At 35.2% G+C, this 18394-nt stretch overlaps 3 protein-coding genes across 4 annotated transcripts in view; 1 reads left to right on the forward strand and 2 right to left on the reverse strand.

Moving 5' to 3' along the window:
* Positions 1-49: 49 nt before the first annotated feature.
* Positions 50-11054, reverse strand: LOC110794330 (uncharacterized). 2 transcript variants are annotated; one of them, XM_056828340.1, is made up of 13 exons: positions 10888-11054; positions 10551-10608; positions 10098-10449; positions 9840-9988; positions 7730-7933; positions 7468-7635; positions 6681-7070; positions 5960-6039; positions 5436-5799; positions 4924-5136; positions 3297-4005; positions 1893-1990; positions 50-1778 (listed from the first exon to the last, which is right to left on the reverse strand). In XM_056828340.1, the coding sequence occupies exons 2-11, from the start codon at positions 10593-10595 to the stop codon at positions 3676-3678; spliced, it is 2295 nt and encodes a 764-aa protein (XP_056684318.1). In that variant the 5' UTR covers positions 10596-10608; positions 10888-11054; the 3' UTR covers positions 50-1778; positions 1893-1990; positions 3297-3675. The 2 variants fall into 2 exon arrangements, with proteins under 2 accessions (XP_056684318.1, XP_056684317.1); XM_056828339.1 differs by having other exon boundaries at positions 7730-7930; positions 10888-11044.
* A 3233-nt stretch (positions 11055-14287) lies between these two features.
* LOC110794843 (TOM1-like protein 2) lies at positions 14288-18154 on the forward strand. Its single transcript, XM_021999810.2, has 3 exons — positions 14288-14937; positions 16286-16564; positions 17452-18154. Exons 1-3 carry the CDS (start codon positions 14431-14433, stop codon positions 17896-17898), a joined length of 1233 nt encoding a protein of 410 aa, XP_021855502.1. The 5' UTR covers positions 14288-14430; the 3' UTR covers positions 17899-18154.
* LOC110794842 (uncharacterized) overlaps positions 18141-18394 on the reverse strand; it is a 6436-nt gene continuing 6182 nt past the window's right edge. The window contains exon 11 of the mRNA XM_056828302.1: positions 18141-18195. Within this exon, the coding sequence (XP_056684280.1) occupies positions 18141-18195 (55 nt within the window). The remainder of the gene's footprint in view (positions 18196-18394) is intronic.

Here is an 18394-nt window from a genome sequence, read left to right on the forward strand (position 1 = left end):
TTGATTTTTATAGTGGATTTCCTCTCTAGGTTATCAAATACTCTATATATATAAATAAAAATCTTTTCCAAGTGTGATTTTTGGAGTTTTTTATAACATGAGTAAAATGTACCCATGTTAATGCACGGGATTTTTTTATTTTTTTTTTGAAAAGATAAGAAAAATAATACATTAGGAGCCCCTCCGCACGAGGGTTACTCCTAAGTAATCATTGTCTAAAATGAAAAGTAACTGGGGACTATTACAAACTTCAATACCTATTGTGTTGCTAATTAAGTAACCAACATTTGCGATCCAGTCTGCTGTTCGGTCAGCTTCTCGGTAAATGTGCTTTATTTCCCAATTGTCGAAAAAAGTGAGAGTATCCTTGATATCTTTGATGATGTTATGAAGTTTCCACGGGATACTCCAAGTTCCTTTGACTGAGTTAATAACCATTAGATTGTCACCTTCAATACTTAGATTCTTGATGTTGAGGCGTTTTGCTTCCTGAAGTCCTCTGTGAAGAGCACACACTTCTGCCATGAACACTTGTGTACGTAATTCCTAGATTGTGCGTGTTTGTTGCTCAAGGGAAAATAAAAAATTAGATAGTTATATGTTTATACAAAGGCATTCAAGAATCAAAACGTCTCAAAATCAAGCATCTTCGTATAGAGGGTGATAATTTGCTTATCATCAATGCATTTAAGGGCAACTGGTCTATTCTTTGAAAACTACATAACATCGTTAACGATATCAAGAATCTTCTCATCTTTTTCGACATGTGGGAGAACAAACATATTTTTAGAGAAGCAAACACATCAGTAGACGTACTGGATCGCAGACGTGGGACATCTTACTAGTGGAAATATGTATATAGATCCTTGTAATAGCCAAAGTTTACTTTCTATTCTTTATAAAGACTAATTAGGAGTGACTCTCGTACGGAGGGGCTCTTAAATATATTCTACTGACAGGCTCAAGTCGTATCACCTAATAAAAAATAAACCTAAGTCCACTAACAAGATAGTAAGGGAAGTAGGGATCGAATCCACAGGGAAACATGCGTTCTTTCTATTACAAAATCTAAGGTCTAGACTACTGCGAACAAGATTTTGGTTGGTTTTGATATTAAAACTACGACGATAATAAAATAGGAATAAATCAGAATTTAAAGGTCTAAGGCATAGGTTCATCAATGAACAACAATCCAGGATGATAAACAATCAATAATAATCAATAAAGCAGTTAATTAGAACACAAATAAAAATGGTCCACAAAGAATGATATCAAATAAGAAATCATGTGTTAGCAGAGTAGTAATAGTTCAAAAGCATACAGTTAGGTTGTTACAGTAAGGTTATTAGTTTACTGGGAGACAGTTCAATCAACACATGAGAAACAAATTAGATTCTCTTAAAGTTATTGGAAGCAAAGCAGAAAAGTAAACTAATAAAGCAAATATGTAATCTTCAGAACAAGAAGAAGATATAAGAGGCTTCAAATTAGTGACTTTTGCATTGAAAAGAAATCTAAACTGAACCAGGTATCAAATTAATGTCATGACTTATACAGGTTCAGTTAACAAACACCTAACAACAATTTCTTCTCCTTTAACCACATAATATCAGCCATCTAGTTCAAACTTGTAAGCGTTAGATAGATGCCTAGAACTAGATTTTGTGAAAGCATTCCAAACTTCACAACAGAAATTGTAGAAAATAACAGAATTTCAGGAAACTTACCATCGGTTGTAAGAATCCTTAGAGGAGTTTTCAGACAAGGGATAGTTAAGTCTGGAGGAAGGAAACAAAATTTATTAGAAATTAAGTGTCTTTTGATGAAATTCAACCTACAAGTTACTAAAAATACATATGAAAAAGAAGAAAAACAATCCCATAGTCAAGCACCTGGAGTTGCTTCATCAATGATGGTAAGTGATAGACATCCCGGAGGGGTGAACTCTGGCTGTCCAATATCTGTATCCAAGTAAGCTACTCTTTTGTATCTGCCAACAAGAATTAATCACTCAATACAAAAAATTGGCAGATGTAGAAGAAAAATCACTCGATACAAAATAAGTTAAATTTTTTTGTAAAAGTTCCCATTATCATCACACATCTGCATAATAGACTTTCATTGCAGAAGTAAGTCCATAACTACTAGTTGTTCCAAAAGTCTACCGAGAAGGCCAAACAGACACCTACTTCCTCCGTTTCGCAATAGATGCATCATTTCTTTTTTCACATATCTCAACATGCTTCTTTGAATATTAATATCTCTAATTGCGTGTAAGTAAAAATTATAAAAAATTGATATTTAGAATCCTCACATTGATACGAATTTAACAAGATCTCACTTGACTATGTTTGTTTTTACATAATGTGAAAGAATAATTGTCAAAGTTAGTTAATGAATAGTGTCCAAAAGAGAAACGATGCATCTATTGCGGAACGGAGGAAGTACTTAAAAAGTGGTTCATTTAGTTCACCAGCAAACATAACAGAGTACCTTGTTTAAACTACAAACTATGTGAAGGAACAATTGTCTGCTTTTATCAGTAAGCATTCTTAAGTCCAAGGGGAGACAAACAAATCTTTTTTTTTTTAAATAATAAAATAAATCCTCAAGGAGAACTGATTCTGCAGGAAGAACAACAGATAAAAAAACAAATTCATTTAACAATTTGATCGACCAAATCAATCAGCAATAAAATTGAACTATAAAAAACAATAGCATCAATATTTAGTGAAATTAAGCCCTGAAAAGCTTGTCATAAAAAAAAGGTCTTTAAATTTTTATATTTAGCCTTACCAACAAGGCAACAAAGCATTTAAGTTTAAACCGAAACGAATGATACTTTGTAGCAAAACTGGCAATTTAGCAGAGAAATCACTGAGTAAAACAGAAAAGGTTGAAATGAACTGGAATTTTGAGCAGAAATCAATGGAAGAAGAAGATGAATTTGATTGATAATATGAGAATTACAGAAAATGTAAATGACATTTAAGCTTTCGAGGGGCTTGATTATCTCCCAAATACAACTAAAACAACTGAGACTCTCTATAGGGATTCTTCATGTTTTCCCTCACATGATCTCTTTTATTTACAGAGATGACTCACTTGCTTTCTCTCCAAGCTAGACTTGTTATGCTGCACTCCCAATATTACCCTTCCATATACCCAATTCAAACCAGAGGTGTACGAAATATCAACTTCACAAAAATTCCACATAAACTGAAGAGGGGAAAGGGAAACTTATGGCTAGTCACGTGAAAATATTGGTCAAATGACAAGGTAGGGAGAAAGCTAACCTGGGAAGGAAAGTGTTGAGTAGGTAACGAGAGAAAGTGGTCTTGCCACTGTTTTTAGCGCCGCATATGAAGACAACAGGAGCTAGTGATGTGAAACTTTTTGATATGGTGTCTGCAACAACTGACCATTCTTCAGAAATTTCTATGCCTGGTGATGAAGTCTCTCTCAGTGGAGCAAATCCCGCCATTTTAAAGGCGCTTGTATTCAATAAAAAAAATTTGAGAATAAAGGCGCTTGTATTCAATAAAAAAAATTGAGAATACAAACTACAAGATTCATGAAAGATGGCAATTTTATCTAGTGAATGAGTCAAAAAATTCTAGTATGTACAGTTTTCCTCGAAATCTACAACAATACTACGTATCCTGAATTCCCAACTCAGTCTAGTTGTTTGGTCCAGTCGAATGGCTTCCAATCTCCAGCAAATGCAGAGACGGCTTCTTTTTGAGCATCGACCGACTCGTTCTGACGACGACGATACATATTTTCATCCTGGGACTGTAGCATGCCCCTAATCACGTTGAGACCAAAACTAGTTTTGAATTGTGTTTCGTCGTCAATTACATGTACAAATCCCTTGTCAAGTCCAAATTCTACATGGAAGTAGGGGAAGTCCTTGGGGATTGAAGCACGCAGCCCTTTCTTACTCGTATCAATTAATTTCTTTGCATTGTGCTGACTCCACTCGTCTTCTGCCTCGTCAATTGCCTACAAAAGAAGAAGAAAACATTCCTCAAAACCACGAGAAAGAGGTGGAAGTACATTGCATGGCGTTGCTGAACAAGTATGTAATAATGTTTCTGCTATTTTGCACCTAGAATAACCAACTATACTTGATATTCATTGAATTATCTACATCACTGTAAAATAAGGAAGTCAAGTCACACATCTTTGGTGAAGGGTTAAGGTCAATTTCCTAAGTAGGCTTGCTCAGTTTAGACAGGGAAGCACTGTTTTTCTTTGCCTCTCATAAGCAGCTGGGCTCTGGGGCAGTGCCAAAAGCAAACATATTTTATGATACTGAAAGAAAGTTGGGCAGCTTGCATTCTTGCAAGTCAAATACAGTAAACAGAGAAATTTCATTATTTGTCGTTTGAATTTGGAGTTGAAATAAAACTTCTATGAGAAATTTTTAACTACCACGCAACGCACAGTTCTAGTACTAAGAAGTACTTCTATAAAAGAAGATTTAGGAGTGGACCATACTCCGTACTAAACATGAATCACACTCAATTCTGCATGCAGAAAAAGGTTCCTTAGGATTGATGTAAATATGCGGACACGTCACCACATCAATGTACTATTCAGCAAGTTTAGAACTAATTTGAAGAAAACCATAAATAAATGAGATGAAGGACATTTTTGGTGAAACAACCCCCCACTGACTATACATTCAGATATCATACCAGCCATCCCAAACAATTCAAGACCCATTATCCTTTACCAGCACCACCAACTCAGCAAATTAACACAACTCACCATCAAAAACAAACAAGGGGAGATAAAGAAAATAGAAGATTATCACGTATGCCCCATTGTCAGTCAGGCATCAATTCAGAGGGACATATTGAGTTGTCACCTCTAGAATTCAAATTTTAAGTATATAATACTGAGATGAAAACGAACCTTTTTAAAATAAAGAGGTGCTTCTTTTGCAATGTCTTTGGGCAAAGGAATGCATTCGATTAAGCAATGGCGGCGCTGCTGTGCCAACCAAAGCACTGTTTCCAAAAAGATCATTTCTTTGTCTTGCTTAGCAGCCATCATAATGAGGCACTTCTTGAAGTTGCGGATTTCTTCCCAAACATTTTCATCTACCATTCTTGTGGCCAACTCATGCTGTTGAGATAAACGTGATCAGATAGTTAGAATTTAAAGACCAAAAACAAACAGATTAATGATTATATATATATATATATATATATATATATATATATATATATATATATATATATATATATATATATATATATATATATATATATATATTTGGTATAACCCATTGTGATGTATGAAGCCATTATATTTGGCAATAGCATATGAATTTCTTAAACTAGAAGGAAAAAGAAATGAATCCACTTCTAAGCAAATAGCAGAAAGCTAAAAACAAGGTCAACTTATAGAGAAACAGAAAATACCTGCAATGTTAATATGCAACAATGGCCAGGGGCAACTGGCTGGAATTGTGGTAGCATTAGGTATGTAAAATTCGCTATAGCTACAACAAGATGCTTAGGCCTCTTTGGATTCTCAAAACAGCATAAGCATCGCTCCTGTTGAGTAACAATTCGCTTTCCCACATTTTGCATAGAATGTGATCTGTTCTCATGGTCTCCACCTTTTCTCCTGCCCTTTTTGGTCGGTGCCCCATCATAATCATATTCATCATCAGCCTGAGTAGACATACTATATTTCTTATTCTTCGTTATCGTCTGAGCCAAATGTCTATCACCATCATCTTCTTTTCCCTTCTGCTGCAACTGTTTTTCTTGAGCAGCATATCTGATGATAATAATAAATGTACTCTATAAGCAATAAGAATCAGATATCTACTTATAATGATGGCAGACTTCCAACATCCTGACAATTTCAAAAGGTTTTCAAAGGCAACTATGGAATTCAAGTAAGAACTAGAGAAAGGAAGGGAAACTATGTACGGTACCTGCTCGAACTGACATCGTTTCTTAGTTTTACTAATCTCTCCCCTGCACTGTGATCCACTGTATTGTTTCCAGCTTCTTTCTGGTAAAACAAAAAAAGAAAAGTAACTGCATTTAGTTAAGCAACACCTTTAACTCTTCACGCAAAACTCTTTGGCTTACAAAGCATGGCTTCCAGGAATAGAATTATCGAGGGAAGGGGGGGGGGGGATTATGAAGCAAAGACACGTCAACTTAACTTTCGAATACAAGTCTGTCAAAAGCAAAATCATTGTTCTACATGAGAAGAAAAATACGTTCAATGTTTTATACTGCTAAGGCCCTTGGCCTAGACACCTTTAAATCAGATCTACTTGATTTTCCCAAACTTTTCTCCAGGCTTGACATGGTCACATCAAAGAAAATTTTGAGCGGCAAAATAGAGCAAGATACTCATCAACCTCATTGTATATTTGTATCATCATCTTGAAACTCAGCCTATCCCAATTCCAAATTATATATTGCATCAGCTCCACTGACATATCAGGTCATGATTCCTAAACTCTTTATATCAAGGATAAAAGGCTTAACAACTTGCCAAATACCCTAAATCATCATTGTTTACATTTCCTTTTTTCATTTTTTTGCGGGGGGAGAGGGGAAGGGGAAGGGGGGGGGGGGGGGGGGGGGGGGGGGGGTTAATGCAGCACTAAGTCATAACGTAGCAATGTCAAAGAATCTCACCAGGAGTTTATCAGCTTCCTCATGCTTGCCTTTTAGTCTTAGCTGCATGGCTTTCGCAGCGAGTTGATTAGCACTCAGAGGCTGCTTTTCCTCGCTAGATTTCTTTATAACTGAATCAGAATCTCCCTCCCGAATAGCATCAGATTTTGAACTTGAGACATCCTGAGAGCCATATCCAGGTTTTTTGTGCTGATTTACAAATTCACTCATGAAGTTTCCATCATTAGAAAAGTTGTTTATGCTAGAAAGTGCATTTGAGATCAAGGCAGCATCTTCACTTCTCATTTTATGACCTTTTCTTCCTCCCCAGGATAACGAATCGTGAACTTTAGGTGCTTTCATTTCAGGACGGCGGACAGAAGTATCCCTCATATTTTCACGTCCAGTATCCTGTAGAATCATCTTTGCAATATTAGGATGTAAAAATATATGAATTTCACTAATTTCAGCATAAGCATGGAACTATTTTATTAAACCCGACCCTCAAATGTCCACCCATACTCCTCAAGGTACATTGGCCATCCCATAACCTTTAATTCTAAAGAATGCTACTGCTCTGTTAGAATCCAACAAGAACGAAGTAGACTAGTAGGTAACAAACCAACAAGTACATTGCATTAATGGAAGCACTGAAGATCGTCTTAATCTAGACCATTTTGAAGTGAACTGACAAGCGGTGTAATATAGCTTACAGGAAAATAAAGAAATTCATATTCAACATCAGAGACTAGGAAAAGAGTTAGTCAGTGATGTATGTTGACTGAAGATTGATAGCTCAGTAGCTCACCTTTTCAGGATCCCTTTTACTTTCACTAGTTAAATCTGATTTAGCTTCCCCGCCTGCTCCTATCTTCCGGGATTTTATGGCGTGCAAATGAGCACGGGGAGCAGCGGCACTACGAGATGCCACAGACACCGCAAGAGTACCTAGAGATCCCCACCTTTCTTTAACAACCTGAAAATATCAAGTTTCCTTTAGTTCAAAATTTCAGAAAAATTCTGGCATAACTATAAACATGCCCTTCAGAGCTTACGAACGTGCAACATACTTCTTTAACATGTGTTCCCTCGCGTGTTGCTTGCTCTTGTGCACGCTTCAAAGCCTTCATTCTCCAGCTTGCTCCACCGTCCCCCACTAAAGAAGATGCCAAAAGTTGATCGCTTTTAGCCTTTGTTTGATCTGCATCTTCAGGATAGCCACTTCCACTGTCCCTCAGATAAGGATTCAGTTCTTTGCGGTTTACTATTTCCTTCTGATTAAAAACAAGATAAATGAGTTCTCCAAAAATTATGCTTCATCGTACTTTAACATATAGATATTGATAAGCATGTAGAACTCTAATTAGCAATGAAATTTGGCAAACTTAAAGGTAGCATGAAGCTCAGAAGCAGGCTCCAAAACTATATGGCATGTCCACTCATTACACAAGGTTCACAAACCTTTTTGAATAAATTATGTCAATAGATAAGAATAGGGGAAAATGGCAGTCACACCACAAAAAGGCAATGGAGGGTAATTGGGTACACAAGTCTGAATCTGTAAAACTCAAACTCTCAAACAATATAATTTTAGAATAAATGTGATCATAAACTGCATTAAAACTGTCAACACACCACCTTAGTTTTAAAAAGCGTGAAGCACACTGAAGCGCAAAAGGGCCCTGGAGCTTAAGCGCAAAGCGCAAATCGAAAGCGCACGCTTTTCGTAGGCGAAGCGCACCCGGAAAGAAATAATAAAATTTCACAAGTTCAAAAAATATGGAAAGAAAAGATGAAAAAAAAAAGAGAAATCAAAACGATGAAAGAAAAATTCAGAATCCGACGGGAGAAATCCGGTGAGAAGGCTAGAGAAATCCGGCTACGGGAGAAAATTGCACTAGGGTTTTCAAAAACATCCCAAATATTCTCTTTTCAAAAAAAAAAGAAATCATGTGATACTTTAGAAAGAAGATTAGAGTCACGTGGCTTTAATTTTTATAAAAAAGAAGGGTCTGATGTGCCCAGACTACAAGAAGCGCAAAAGCGCTAGGAAGCGCGCGCTTCTTGTATGTCGCTAGGCTTCGGCTTAGCTTCTGAGCTTCCGAGCTTTAAGCGCAAAAAAGCGCGCGCTTCTTGTATGTCGCTAGGCTTCGGCTTAGCTTCTGAGCTTCCGAGCTTTAAGCGCAAAAAAGCGCGCTTTTTAAAACTAAGCACACCACAGGTCCACACCTTCCACACCCCCAATTAAAATGTCAACCCCTTATTGACTTATTGTCCACTAGTCTTATTCTTATATGCAAGCGATGCGTGGGAAAGTATTAATGTATATAATAAACATGTAAGAAACATTGTTCACAAAGTTCATCATAAGAAAAAATTATGACTTTTGCTTGATATTGTGTGATTGATCAGTTAATATTTAGCAATAATTTTGATTAGAGAATTTTTGGGGTGTGATTGGGAAGTAAGAATGTTTTAATTATTCTTGAACAGATTTTAATTTTGTCATATGCGTACAATTTGGGATGGAGACTCTATCAAATGAAATGTTCACCCTTTCGTTGATTTCACATAACTATGTAGCCCTTGATTTAAGATATTTTCCTTTAATATGTTCTGCTTCCGCTACCTGTCTGATGAGGTATTTGTCATTTTCTTTATATAACTGCATCTTCCTTATTTGCAGTTCCTTGTTTTACCGTTTTCACCTTCCTTAAGTAATCTCCTTTTCGGGGCATTTTGCAATTAAACACTCACTATATTTTACAATTAACAGGGGCGTTAAAGACTATTCATAAGGGGAAGTAAAAGGTCATTAATGACCTTAGGAAACTCCATAGAATATAGATTCACTACCTTGAATGGCTTGTTTTCAAGTAAAAGATGGTTTTTGTAAATGATGAAGTACACAAAGCTACTCGCATCATTGCCTACGATAATGTTTGTAATGGTAACTTGTTTCGCACACAAATAAATTTCTTCATCAATATGAGAAAAACTAATTTGACAATAACTGCTTGAAACCAAGGCCACCAAAACTATGCAGACAATCAATAAACCAACTTCAGACAAATAACAAGGCCCTTGGTCATTAAATATTTTGAAGCAACTGGTTTCAGTGTTGATCTCTAAATTCAGCAATTATGACTCGTGAGAAAGTCAAGGTTTAGTCTAGCCTACCTCTTCACTACCGGACTCGACTGGCTGCTCCTTATACAGTGGCTGAGCACTTTTGCCTGTTTTTTCAGCTGGTCTAGTCATCCAGTCCAACCCCATTTCCTTTCTCACGATATCAATTTTATCCTTAGAGCTAGGGCCTCCAGCACCATCTGTGTTCAATACAATTAAAAAGTTATTAGTTAACCATTTTTCAATAATCAGGTATGAAAAACCACAAGTCTCTACCAATAAGCAATCAAAAGTAACATAAATATGTACCAGAATCTTTCTCTTTACCCTTACTCCTACGCTTCCTTCTTCCTATACCATCATCCTCTCCACTCTCAGAGCCAGATAAAGAATCATCTTCGGAAGAATACTTCCGTTTGCTTCTTTTCGACTTCTTCTTAACCTTCAGCTTACGACTCTTGTGCTTCTTCCTGTCACCTCCCAAGCTATTATCACTCACATCATCCGCTGAAGATGAAGCCGAATACTCATCAGAAGAGTACCACTTCTTTTTCTTAGACCCTTTCCTAATTTTCTCATGTTCTTCATCATCTGAAGTACTATATTTGGAACCCTTCTTCTTCCCCCTATCTTTCTTGCCACTCGATTCCTCGATATTTCCCTGCGGCAACAGGGAATGTGTTTCACCAGCGTAAAAATCAACAACTACACTCAAAGTTCACCATTAGAAAGATATTAACAGAGCAAGTACAAGTGCCTTACCCTATCAACTTGATCCCGAGAAATCAACTTAATTCCAGACAGCATATTGTTATTCGACCTGAAAATAGAAAGGCCCCTTGAATACTTTTCAAATACCACATAAAATTGCAAGCTAGGGCATCTAATAACACTAGATAATTGCACGAACAATGAAGTAATCACATGCAATCAGGTATGAATTTGATTTTAAAATCTATTAAATCTGGAAATTGAAATGATGAAATTGAATTCCAAATCAATTGTTTGGAGAACCTAATCATTTGAATTCTAGGGTGCAATTAGGTTGAATAAATTGGAGCTAAATTGGGGGAAGGGGTTGGAAATTGCAGTAGAATACCTAAGATTGCAAGAAGAGAAACCCTTTTCTGGGGTTTCGCTAACTACTTCACCGCCGCAGTAGACGCAAGGAAGAGAGAGAGCAGACGGCAAGAGCGACGAAGAGGAGTGGAGGGAGGTGGAGCTCTCCCGCCTATGAGGTTGTTTGACTCTTTTCCAACTTCCCTTTCATTTTTTTAACAAAAGATCTTGTGCGCACAAGTTGTACAATAAATTTATTGTACACCAACATAATTTTTATCCAATTTTTTTGTAATTTTAACCTAGTTTTTATTAACTTTTATATTAGTAATAAAAAAGTTGATAGATAAATATTTTAAAGGGTTAAATGAATAATTATATACATTATTAGTCATTTTGAAGAAATAAGTTTTACTAAAATTTAAAAAATTATCACTAAAAAATAGATAATTTTTACATATATAAGTTTAACTTTTAAGCATTTTGAGTTAACTTTTACTTCGGTGTACAATATTTATTGTACACCCCTTGTAAATAAGAATTTGTGTTTTCCTAATTCTTTTTAACGATCCAAGTTTATGTTAGATTCATTGATCAAATATTAGTCTGTTACAATATTGGTCCTAATTATATTAGAAAATTAAATTTGACTAGAAATTGTACGTAAATTATTTTAAGAGATTTATTTCTATCGCATCCTCGCGGTTATAGCAGAAGGAGGGCGTACGCCACTGTTCCTAAAATCGAAAAATAAAAGTCGTAGAAGGTCTCTTTTGAAGGTGTCTGCAAACTAATTCCGAGAAGGAACAATAAAAAATGAAAATAAATAATAAACAATAATAACAATAATAATAAAAATAAAAAAAATAATTAATAATTAATAATATATATAAAAATTAATAATATATATAAAAAAAATTAATTAATAATAATAAATAACGTTTTCAGATTTTTACGGGTACGACCGTACAGGTTGAAACGGGTTCGGATTTTAACATGTTCGGATTTTTATGGGTACGGGTTGAAACGGGTTCGGATTTTAACGGGTTTAGGATTTAACGGGTATGCATGGGTTGAAACGAGTTCGGGTTGTCATAGATCCTGGATTAAACGGGAACGGGTTGAAACGGTTTCGGGTATTAACGGGTACGGGTTTAAACGGGAACGAGTTGAAAAGGGGTTGGGTTTAAACGGATTTGAGAATCATATCGGTCATCTTCATGTCAGATCGGGTAAATCGGGTTCGAATGTAATGGCTCAATTTTCGCCGAATTTGGGTTCTTATCGGTTATGGTTAATATCGTGTCGGGTTATTTATAATCATAATAGTAATATTTCACTAATAATAATAATAAGAATGATAATAATAAGAATAATAATAATATTAAGAAGAAGAAGAATAAGAATAATAATATAAGAATAATTATTTAATTATTAATTATTATTATTTATTATTTATTATTTATTATTATTATAATTATTATTTTATTATAATTATTATTTATTATTATTATTATTATTATTATTTATTATTTTTGTTATTATTTTTATTATTATTATTATTATTATTATTATTATTATTATTATTATTGTTGATGTTGTTGTTGTTGAATCTTATTGGAACTTATTGGAACTTATCTGAACTTATTGGAACTTACCTGAACTTATTGTAACTTATTGAAACTTATTGGAACTTATTGAAACTTATCTGAACTTATCTGAACTTATTGGAACTAAAACTTATTTTTTTTAAGGTGAACAGAACGCACCCTGAGTGTTACCAAACACATTTATGTAACTACTAGTTAAATTCGTAGTCAAATTTGCTAAACAAAAAGATAATCTGCTAATCGCTAATGCAAGAAGTAAACGACTAAACTCCATTTGCCAAACAAGGCCATTGATCATTGTTAATTTATATGAACTTGAATGGGAAATATTTCATATTAAGATAGTATGAGAAGTTAAAGTTTTTGAAAGAGAAATTAAACAATCACGAAATCGTTGACGATCTTAATTAATAATTTTAATTGTAGTGAAAAAAATCACCTAATTTCCCTCTTCTTAAATTACCGTGAAATACTGAAATGCTAAAGAGATTATATTATTAGTTATGTTCGGTGGAGATGTCAAAGGGCTGATTCATCCGTGAACAACTCGTGAACAAGCTCGGTCAAACCGTTCAAATAAAATTTTGAAGCTCGTTTAATAAATGATACTAGCTCGACAACTTGGTCTTCGGCTCATTTAGGATGCGAACAACTCGTTCATATTCGTTTATAAGCTCGACCGTGTTCGTTTATAAGCTCGTTCAAGCTAGATCTTTTAGTTAGAACTAAGTTGTAATTATTTTGTTAGACTTCAATTTTCAGAATATTTTATTTTATGAGAGTATAAACTAGTATTAGTAAGTATAATTGCAAAAAACTTATTTGAAATGGTTATTTTTAAAAAATTCAAAACAATATTACGTTTATTGATATGTTCGTTTAAATTCGTTGTGGATCGTTTATCAAGGTCTGTTTGTGAAAAGCTCGTTTATTAATACTATTTCATAAAGTAATTTATTTTTAATTAATATTTTATTTATTTGTAATTTCGTTTTACTCCGTACATAATACAAAGTATGTATTGAAAAATGAATAAAAGACATTAAATGTCCTTAAATGTCATTTTACATAGCTACAACCAACAGCCAACAACTGATTTTTCCAAACATATTTGAAACCAATCCATAGTCAAACAGCCAACAAAAGCAGCCTACTTGAACAACCAGTCAAACCAGCCAAGTAAAACAGCCAACAACCAACAGCCAATTGCCAAACAGGGCCATTAGCGGAATGTTAATATGACATGTGAAGAAAATATTAATATAAGATCCCCTTGAATTTAGCATCAAGGTCTCCCACCTTCAACATCACTAGCTCTTTTCAAACAAAACACCCTTCCACTACCATCAATGCCGTTGATTGGGATAACCGGGGGGGGGGGGGGATTACGACGGGAAAGAAGGTGTAGAGTGTATTCTTATATATAGTGCAAAATCTTCTCAACGGTTGTAGTTTTGATCAACAAATACCTCATTTTAGTTCAATTATTATGTATAAATTAAATTTGATTTTTATTATAGATGAATGACTTTTTATAAATGAATTAATTTTACTATAACCTGGTCATTTTCATGGTAGTTACAAATGTAATTTGGAGATTTTAAGTAATGGATTATTTGGGCGACATAACGATAAAATTAACAAGATATATGAGGAGGTCATCAAAATAATAAACTTGAATGATCTGAAGCATCGCTCGAGACGATAACTAATTTTGTTACTGACCAAAAATATAAAAAAATAAAATAAAAAAATTGATTAATTACCACCTTCCACGCGTATCTCTCTCCTTAATCACACTTACTTTTATTTTCTGTTTGACTCGGACAAAATCTAAACATTCCCCCAAATTTCTCATTTCCCCCTCCTCTCTTCGACTTCTTTCTCTCTCCTCTTCTTCAACAAAAATTCAAAAAAGTTCATCAATCAAAATCCCCAATCCCAAAATCGCTAACCCTAAAACCCCCAAAACAATGGACAAATCAACGCTAGCCTCCATTGGAGAACGCCTGAAAGCAGGGGGAACACAAATGGGAAGAACAATATCCCTAAAAGTGAAGGAAATGAAGGACCTTCTTCAAACTCCAACTCCTGAATCACGAATCGTTGATCAATCCACTTCCCCGACGCTTGAATCGCCCGATTGGGGCCTTAATTTGAGAATTTGCTCGTTACTTAACGCCGAGGAGCTGAACGGCGCTGAGATTATGAAGGCGATTAAGAAGAAGATTAACAATAGCGGAAACGGCGATGCGAAGACGTTGAGGTTGGCATTGGAGCTTCTAGAAGCTTGTGCGATGAATTGCGAGAAGGTATTCTCGGAGATTGCGTCGGAGAAAGTGGTGGAAGATATGGTGGCTAAGCTCATTGAGAATCCTCAGGCTGATCGCGAATGTCAAGTTAGAGCTATGGAGTTGATTAGGGCTTGGGGCGAGACCGAGGAGTTGAGTTATTTGCCAGTTTTTCGCCAAACTTATGAGGTAATTTTGAATGATTTCGAGCCGGAATGTTGGCTGTTGATGAGTTTGTTAATATTTGGGTGAAATGCTTTAATACTTGGCATGATTTGTTCATATTTTGCTATGTATGAATTCAATGTTTAATGGATGTGTGTGTTTTAGGATAAATTAGGGCATCTTCCTTATTTTTCCTCAAATTCATTTGCGCCTTTATGTTATTTATGGAATCTGGGTTATTCAAATTATTCCAATGATTTTAATTATGTTGGAGATTGTAGTTGAATTATAAATAATGTTGATCTTATCTCTTCAAAGCATTGTTGCCAGCTTGCTACACCATTAAAATTAAAATTATAGCACATCTTGGAAGTCTAGTAATTAGTCATTCGGTTTTTCTAATTAGCCTCGTTCATAATCTATTTCAGGGAATTAAATTTATAGGTAACAAAGAAAGATACGAAGCATTAAATAACTTTTCTTTTGGGTTCATCATTCCCTTCTTTTTGGCCGCTAAAAATAGATTGTGGATGGATGATGCTTAACAACAATACCAAGTGCCTGTGGACTTGTTAGAAAGACTGTTAATCATTAAGCAGTGGCGGTGCCAGGAATTTTCCGTTAAGGGTTCGAATTTTTTATTTTTTTTTTGAAAAAAACAGTTAATTGATCATGTTTTTCAAAAAAAGTAAAAATAAATAAAGCCCCCTAAAATACTGAGTTTTTTTTTAACAAAAGAACAATAACTATAAAAAATAGAGAAACAAATGACAAAATAAAATAGAAAAGCATAGAATAATAACTACCGAAAAAAGGGAAGCAAGTGGGCAGTGGCTAGATTCGAACCCCCGTCTACTTGGTATCAGTCGGGAGATCTGACCACTGCGCCATATCTGCTCATCATCATTATTGCTGCACGCAATAGTATTTATTACAAAGTCCAGTAGGGGTTCAGTTGAACCCACTGAACCCCTACTGGCACCGCCACTGTCATTAAGTATTGATAGGTGATTTTTTCGACATCTGAGATTTGTTCAAATAATTCATACGATTTTAATTTTGTTGGAGATTGAAATTATACCATTTCCTTTTGTGTGATGCTGGATTGGTAACTTTCATCATATTTGATTATTTGTCGTCACACTCCAATGCGTCCAGCTATCCTTGACAAGCTTTATATATGCTAATGCTCATTTGGGAAGTAATTAGGTAACATAATAGCACTGGTTGTACTTAGTACACCTTAAATAATGGAATTGTGAAAAACGGTATCATATTTGATGTCATCCTATCAAAGTTTATATTGGTCTTAAACGATATGCTAATATCTCTGGTGTTGCTCTTTTGCTTCTTCATCAAATCAAATTGACAGAACTTGCAAAGGAGGAGTATGTCTTCTCAGGTCGAAGATGGAGGATTTCTACCCGTGCATTATTCTTTGGAATCATTAATTGACGAGCATGCAGTCTCGCCACCTGAAAGCTATCCAATTCCTGGCTCAGAGTCAAATGATGCATCTGATGCTATGCCGCCTTACAATTATGGCAGTCTCAGTGTTGAACAAAAGAAAGAGTTTCTAGAAATTACCAAGAATAGCCTTGAAGTGCTATCCAGCTTGTTGAACTCTGAAGCAGAGCCCGAAGTCATTGAGGTAAATTTCCTTTTAAAGGTCTGGGTATTGCTGTTTAACTGTTCAATAAAATATTTAGGACTCAGCTGTTGAACACTGCGGATTTATAAATATTATTGGACCAAAGAGTGTCTTATACTCTTACGTATATACCAGTAGTTTGCTTTTTATTTTTTGCTGTTCCATAAGCATACTTCCTTTGTTCTTGTTTAATCGACATATTTTGACTTAAACCCTACTCATACAATTGCTTTATGTGTAAGGTAAATATAATCATGTGTGATCTTGTTAGATTCATCTCGATAAATATTTTCTAAATATCTAACTTTGTATGATCTTCTCTTTTACATAATTGAAGATATAAATGATCAAAGATGTGCATTAACAAATATAACTAAAGAAACGTCTCAACTAAATAAGAACAGAGGAAGTATATAGTTTGCAGCACCCCGACCAATTTGCCATTTGTCATTGAAGCATCTTCATCTCAGGATGGCGTTAGGTGTAGTATTGACATGCATAGTTTTTTAAATAACCAAAACTGACTTACGGGAATTTTGCTAGTAGTATGATAGTATCTAATGTCATGAATCAAAGGTCATGACATTAGAACATCCGAAAACATGGGGAAAAAGCTATATTACGGGAGTACATTATCTGTTGTTTGCAAAACCTGAAGACTTCTATTAATGTGGTACATTTTCTGATAGTTTTTTAAGACTCTTATTAATCAAGTGCCAGATTTTCCTACTCCTTGCATTTATCAGTCTGTTTATTTCAGTCCATACATGAAGAACTTTCTTTATTCTTAGCCAGTTGAAAATTTATGCGTCGTTCACCATGTTTTCTGGTAAGTATTTGTCCATTGATTGGTTCAGTGAAAGTGGAATTTGTTTGTACTATTGCAGGATGATCTGACAATTAACATGTTGGACAAGTGCAAGGAGTCACAGCCTGTTCTGCAAAGGATAGTTCAAAGCACAAATGATGATGAAAGCTTGCTCTTTGAAGCTCTAAACCTAAATGATGAGCTTCAGCATGTCCTTTCAAAATTTGAGGAAATGCAAGTTTCAAGAAAACCCAACACCACGCAACAACCCGAGGAATCTCATTCTGTTGATGCACAACAACCCCCTCCAATGGTAGAAACCCCAGATATGAACAAATCAACAGAAACCCAAAAAGTAGAAAATGCAAAATCTTCTGAGGAATTGCAGAAGGAACCTCATCCTGTTCCAATGGTAGAAACCCCAGATGTTTACAAATCAACAGAAACCCTAAAAGTAGAAAATGCAAAATCTTCTGCTGCAAATCTTCTCAACGAGAGCGGTGAATCGAGCAGCGATGAGAAGTGAGGTTTGTTATGGTGGAGTGAACTTTGTTTCCTCCCCTCCTTTCCCTGCTTTTCTTCTCTCTTTAAAGTGAATGATGTATGCTTATTATGGCTGCGTTTTCCAGTTGGCCATGGTTGTAGTTGTTTCAAGAGTTCGGTTTTTTGTATTTGTGTTTGTATTCATGTATGATGATAGAATATTTTCTCCATCCTAAAATAACTAATGTTATAGCCCTTCTGTAAATAATGATCTTGGCAACCTTGCTATGTTTCTCGCACTTGTATTTGAGTAATAATAGCAGCTCCAGAATCATTTAAACTATGTTACAGTGTTACTCTACACTTCACAGGTTGAGTACTCGGACGTTTGTATGACAAAATTAGACCTGATCAAATTGCAGGCTGGTTCCTGCTTGACCACGCCTTAAAAATTATGCCAATTAGGTCGGGCCGGGCCGGGCTCATGATGATCAGGTCTAGACAAAATTTAAGAGTATTTACATGTCCTTTCAGGTTTC

This window comes from Spinacia oleracea, chromosome 5, assembly GCF_020520425.1.
Source record: "Spinacia oleracea cultivar Varoflay chromosome 5, BTI_SOV_V1, whole genome shotgun sequence".
NCBI lineage: Eukaryota > Viridiplantae > Streptophyta > Magnoliopsida > Caryophyllales > Amaranthaceae > Spinacia > Spinacia oleracea.

Coding starts and splice junctions, on each gene's coding strand:
- LOC110794330 (XM_056828340.1), bottom strand. CDS start 10,595: ATGCTGTCTGGAATTAAGTTGATTTCTCGGGATCAAGTTGATAGG. Junction 5,137..5,435: donor GTTGCATATTAACATTGCAG/GTATTTTCTGTT, acceptor TTATCTCAACAG/CATGAGTTGGCCACAAGAAT. Junction 4,006..4,923: donor CACCTCTTTATTTTAAAAAG/GTTCGTTTTCAT, acceptor CTTCTTTTGTAG/GCAATTGACGAGGCAGAAGA.
- LOC110794843 (XM_021999810.2), top strand. CDS start 14,431: ATGGACAAATCAACGCTAGCCTCCATTGGAGAACGCCTGAAAGCAGGG. Junction 14,938..16,285: donor TTTTTCGCCAAACTTATGAG/GTAATTTTGAAT, acceptor TCAAATTGACAG/AACTTGCAAAGGAGGAGTAT. Junction 16,565..17,451: donor CAGAGCCCGAAGTCATTGAG/GTAAATTTCCTT, acceptor GTACTATTGCAG/GATGATCTGACAATTAACAT.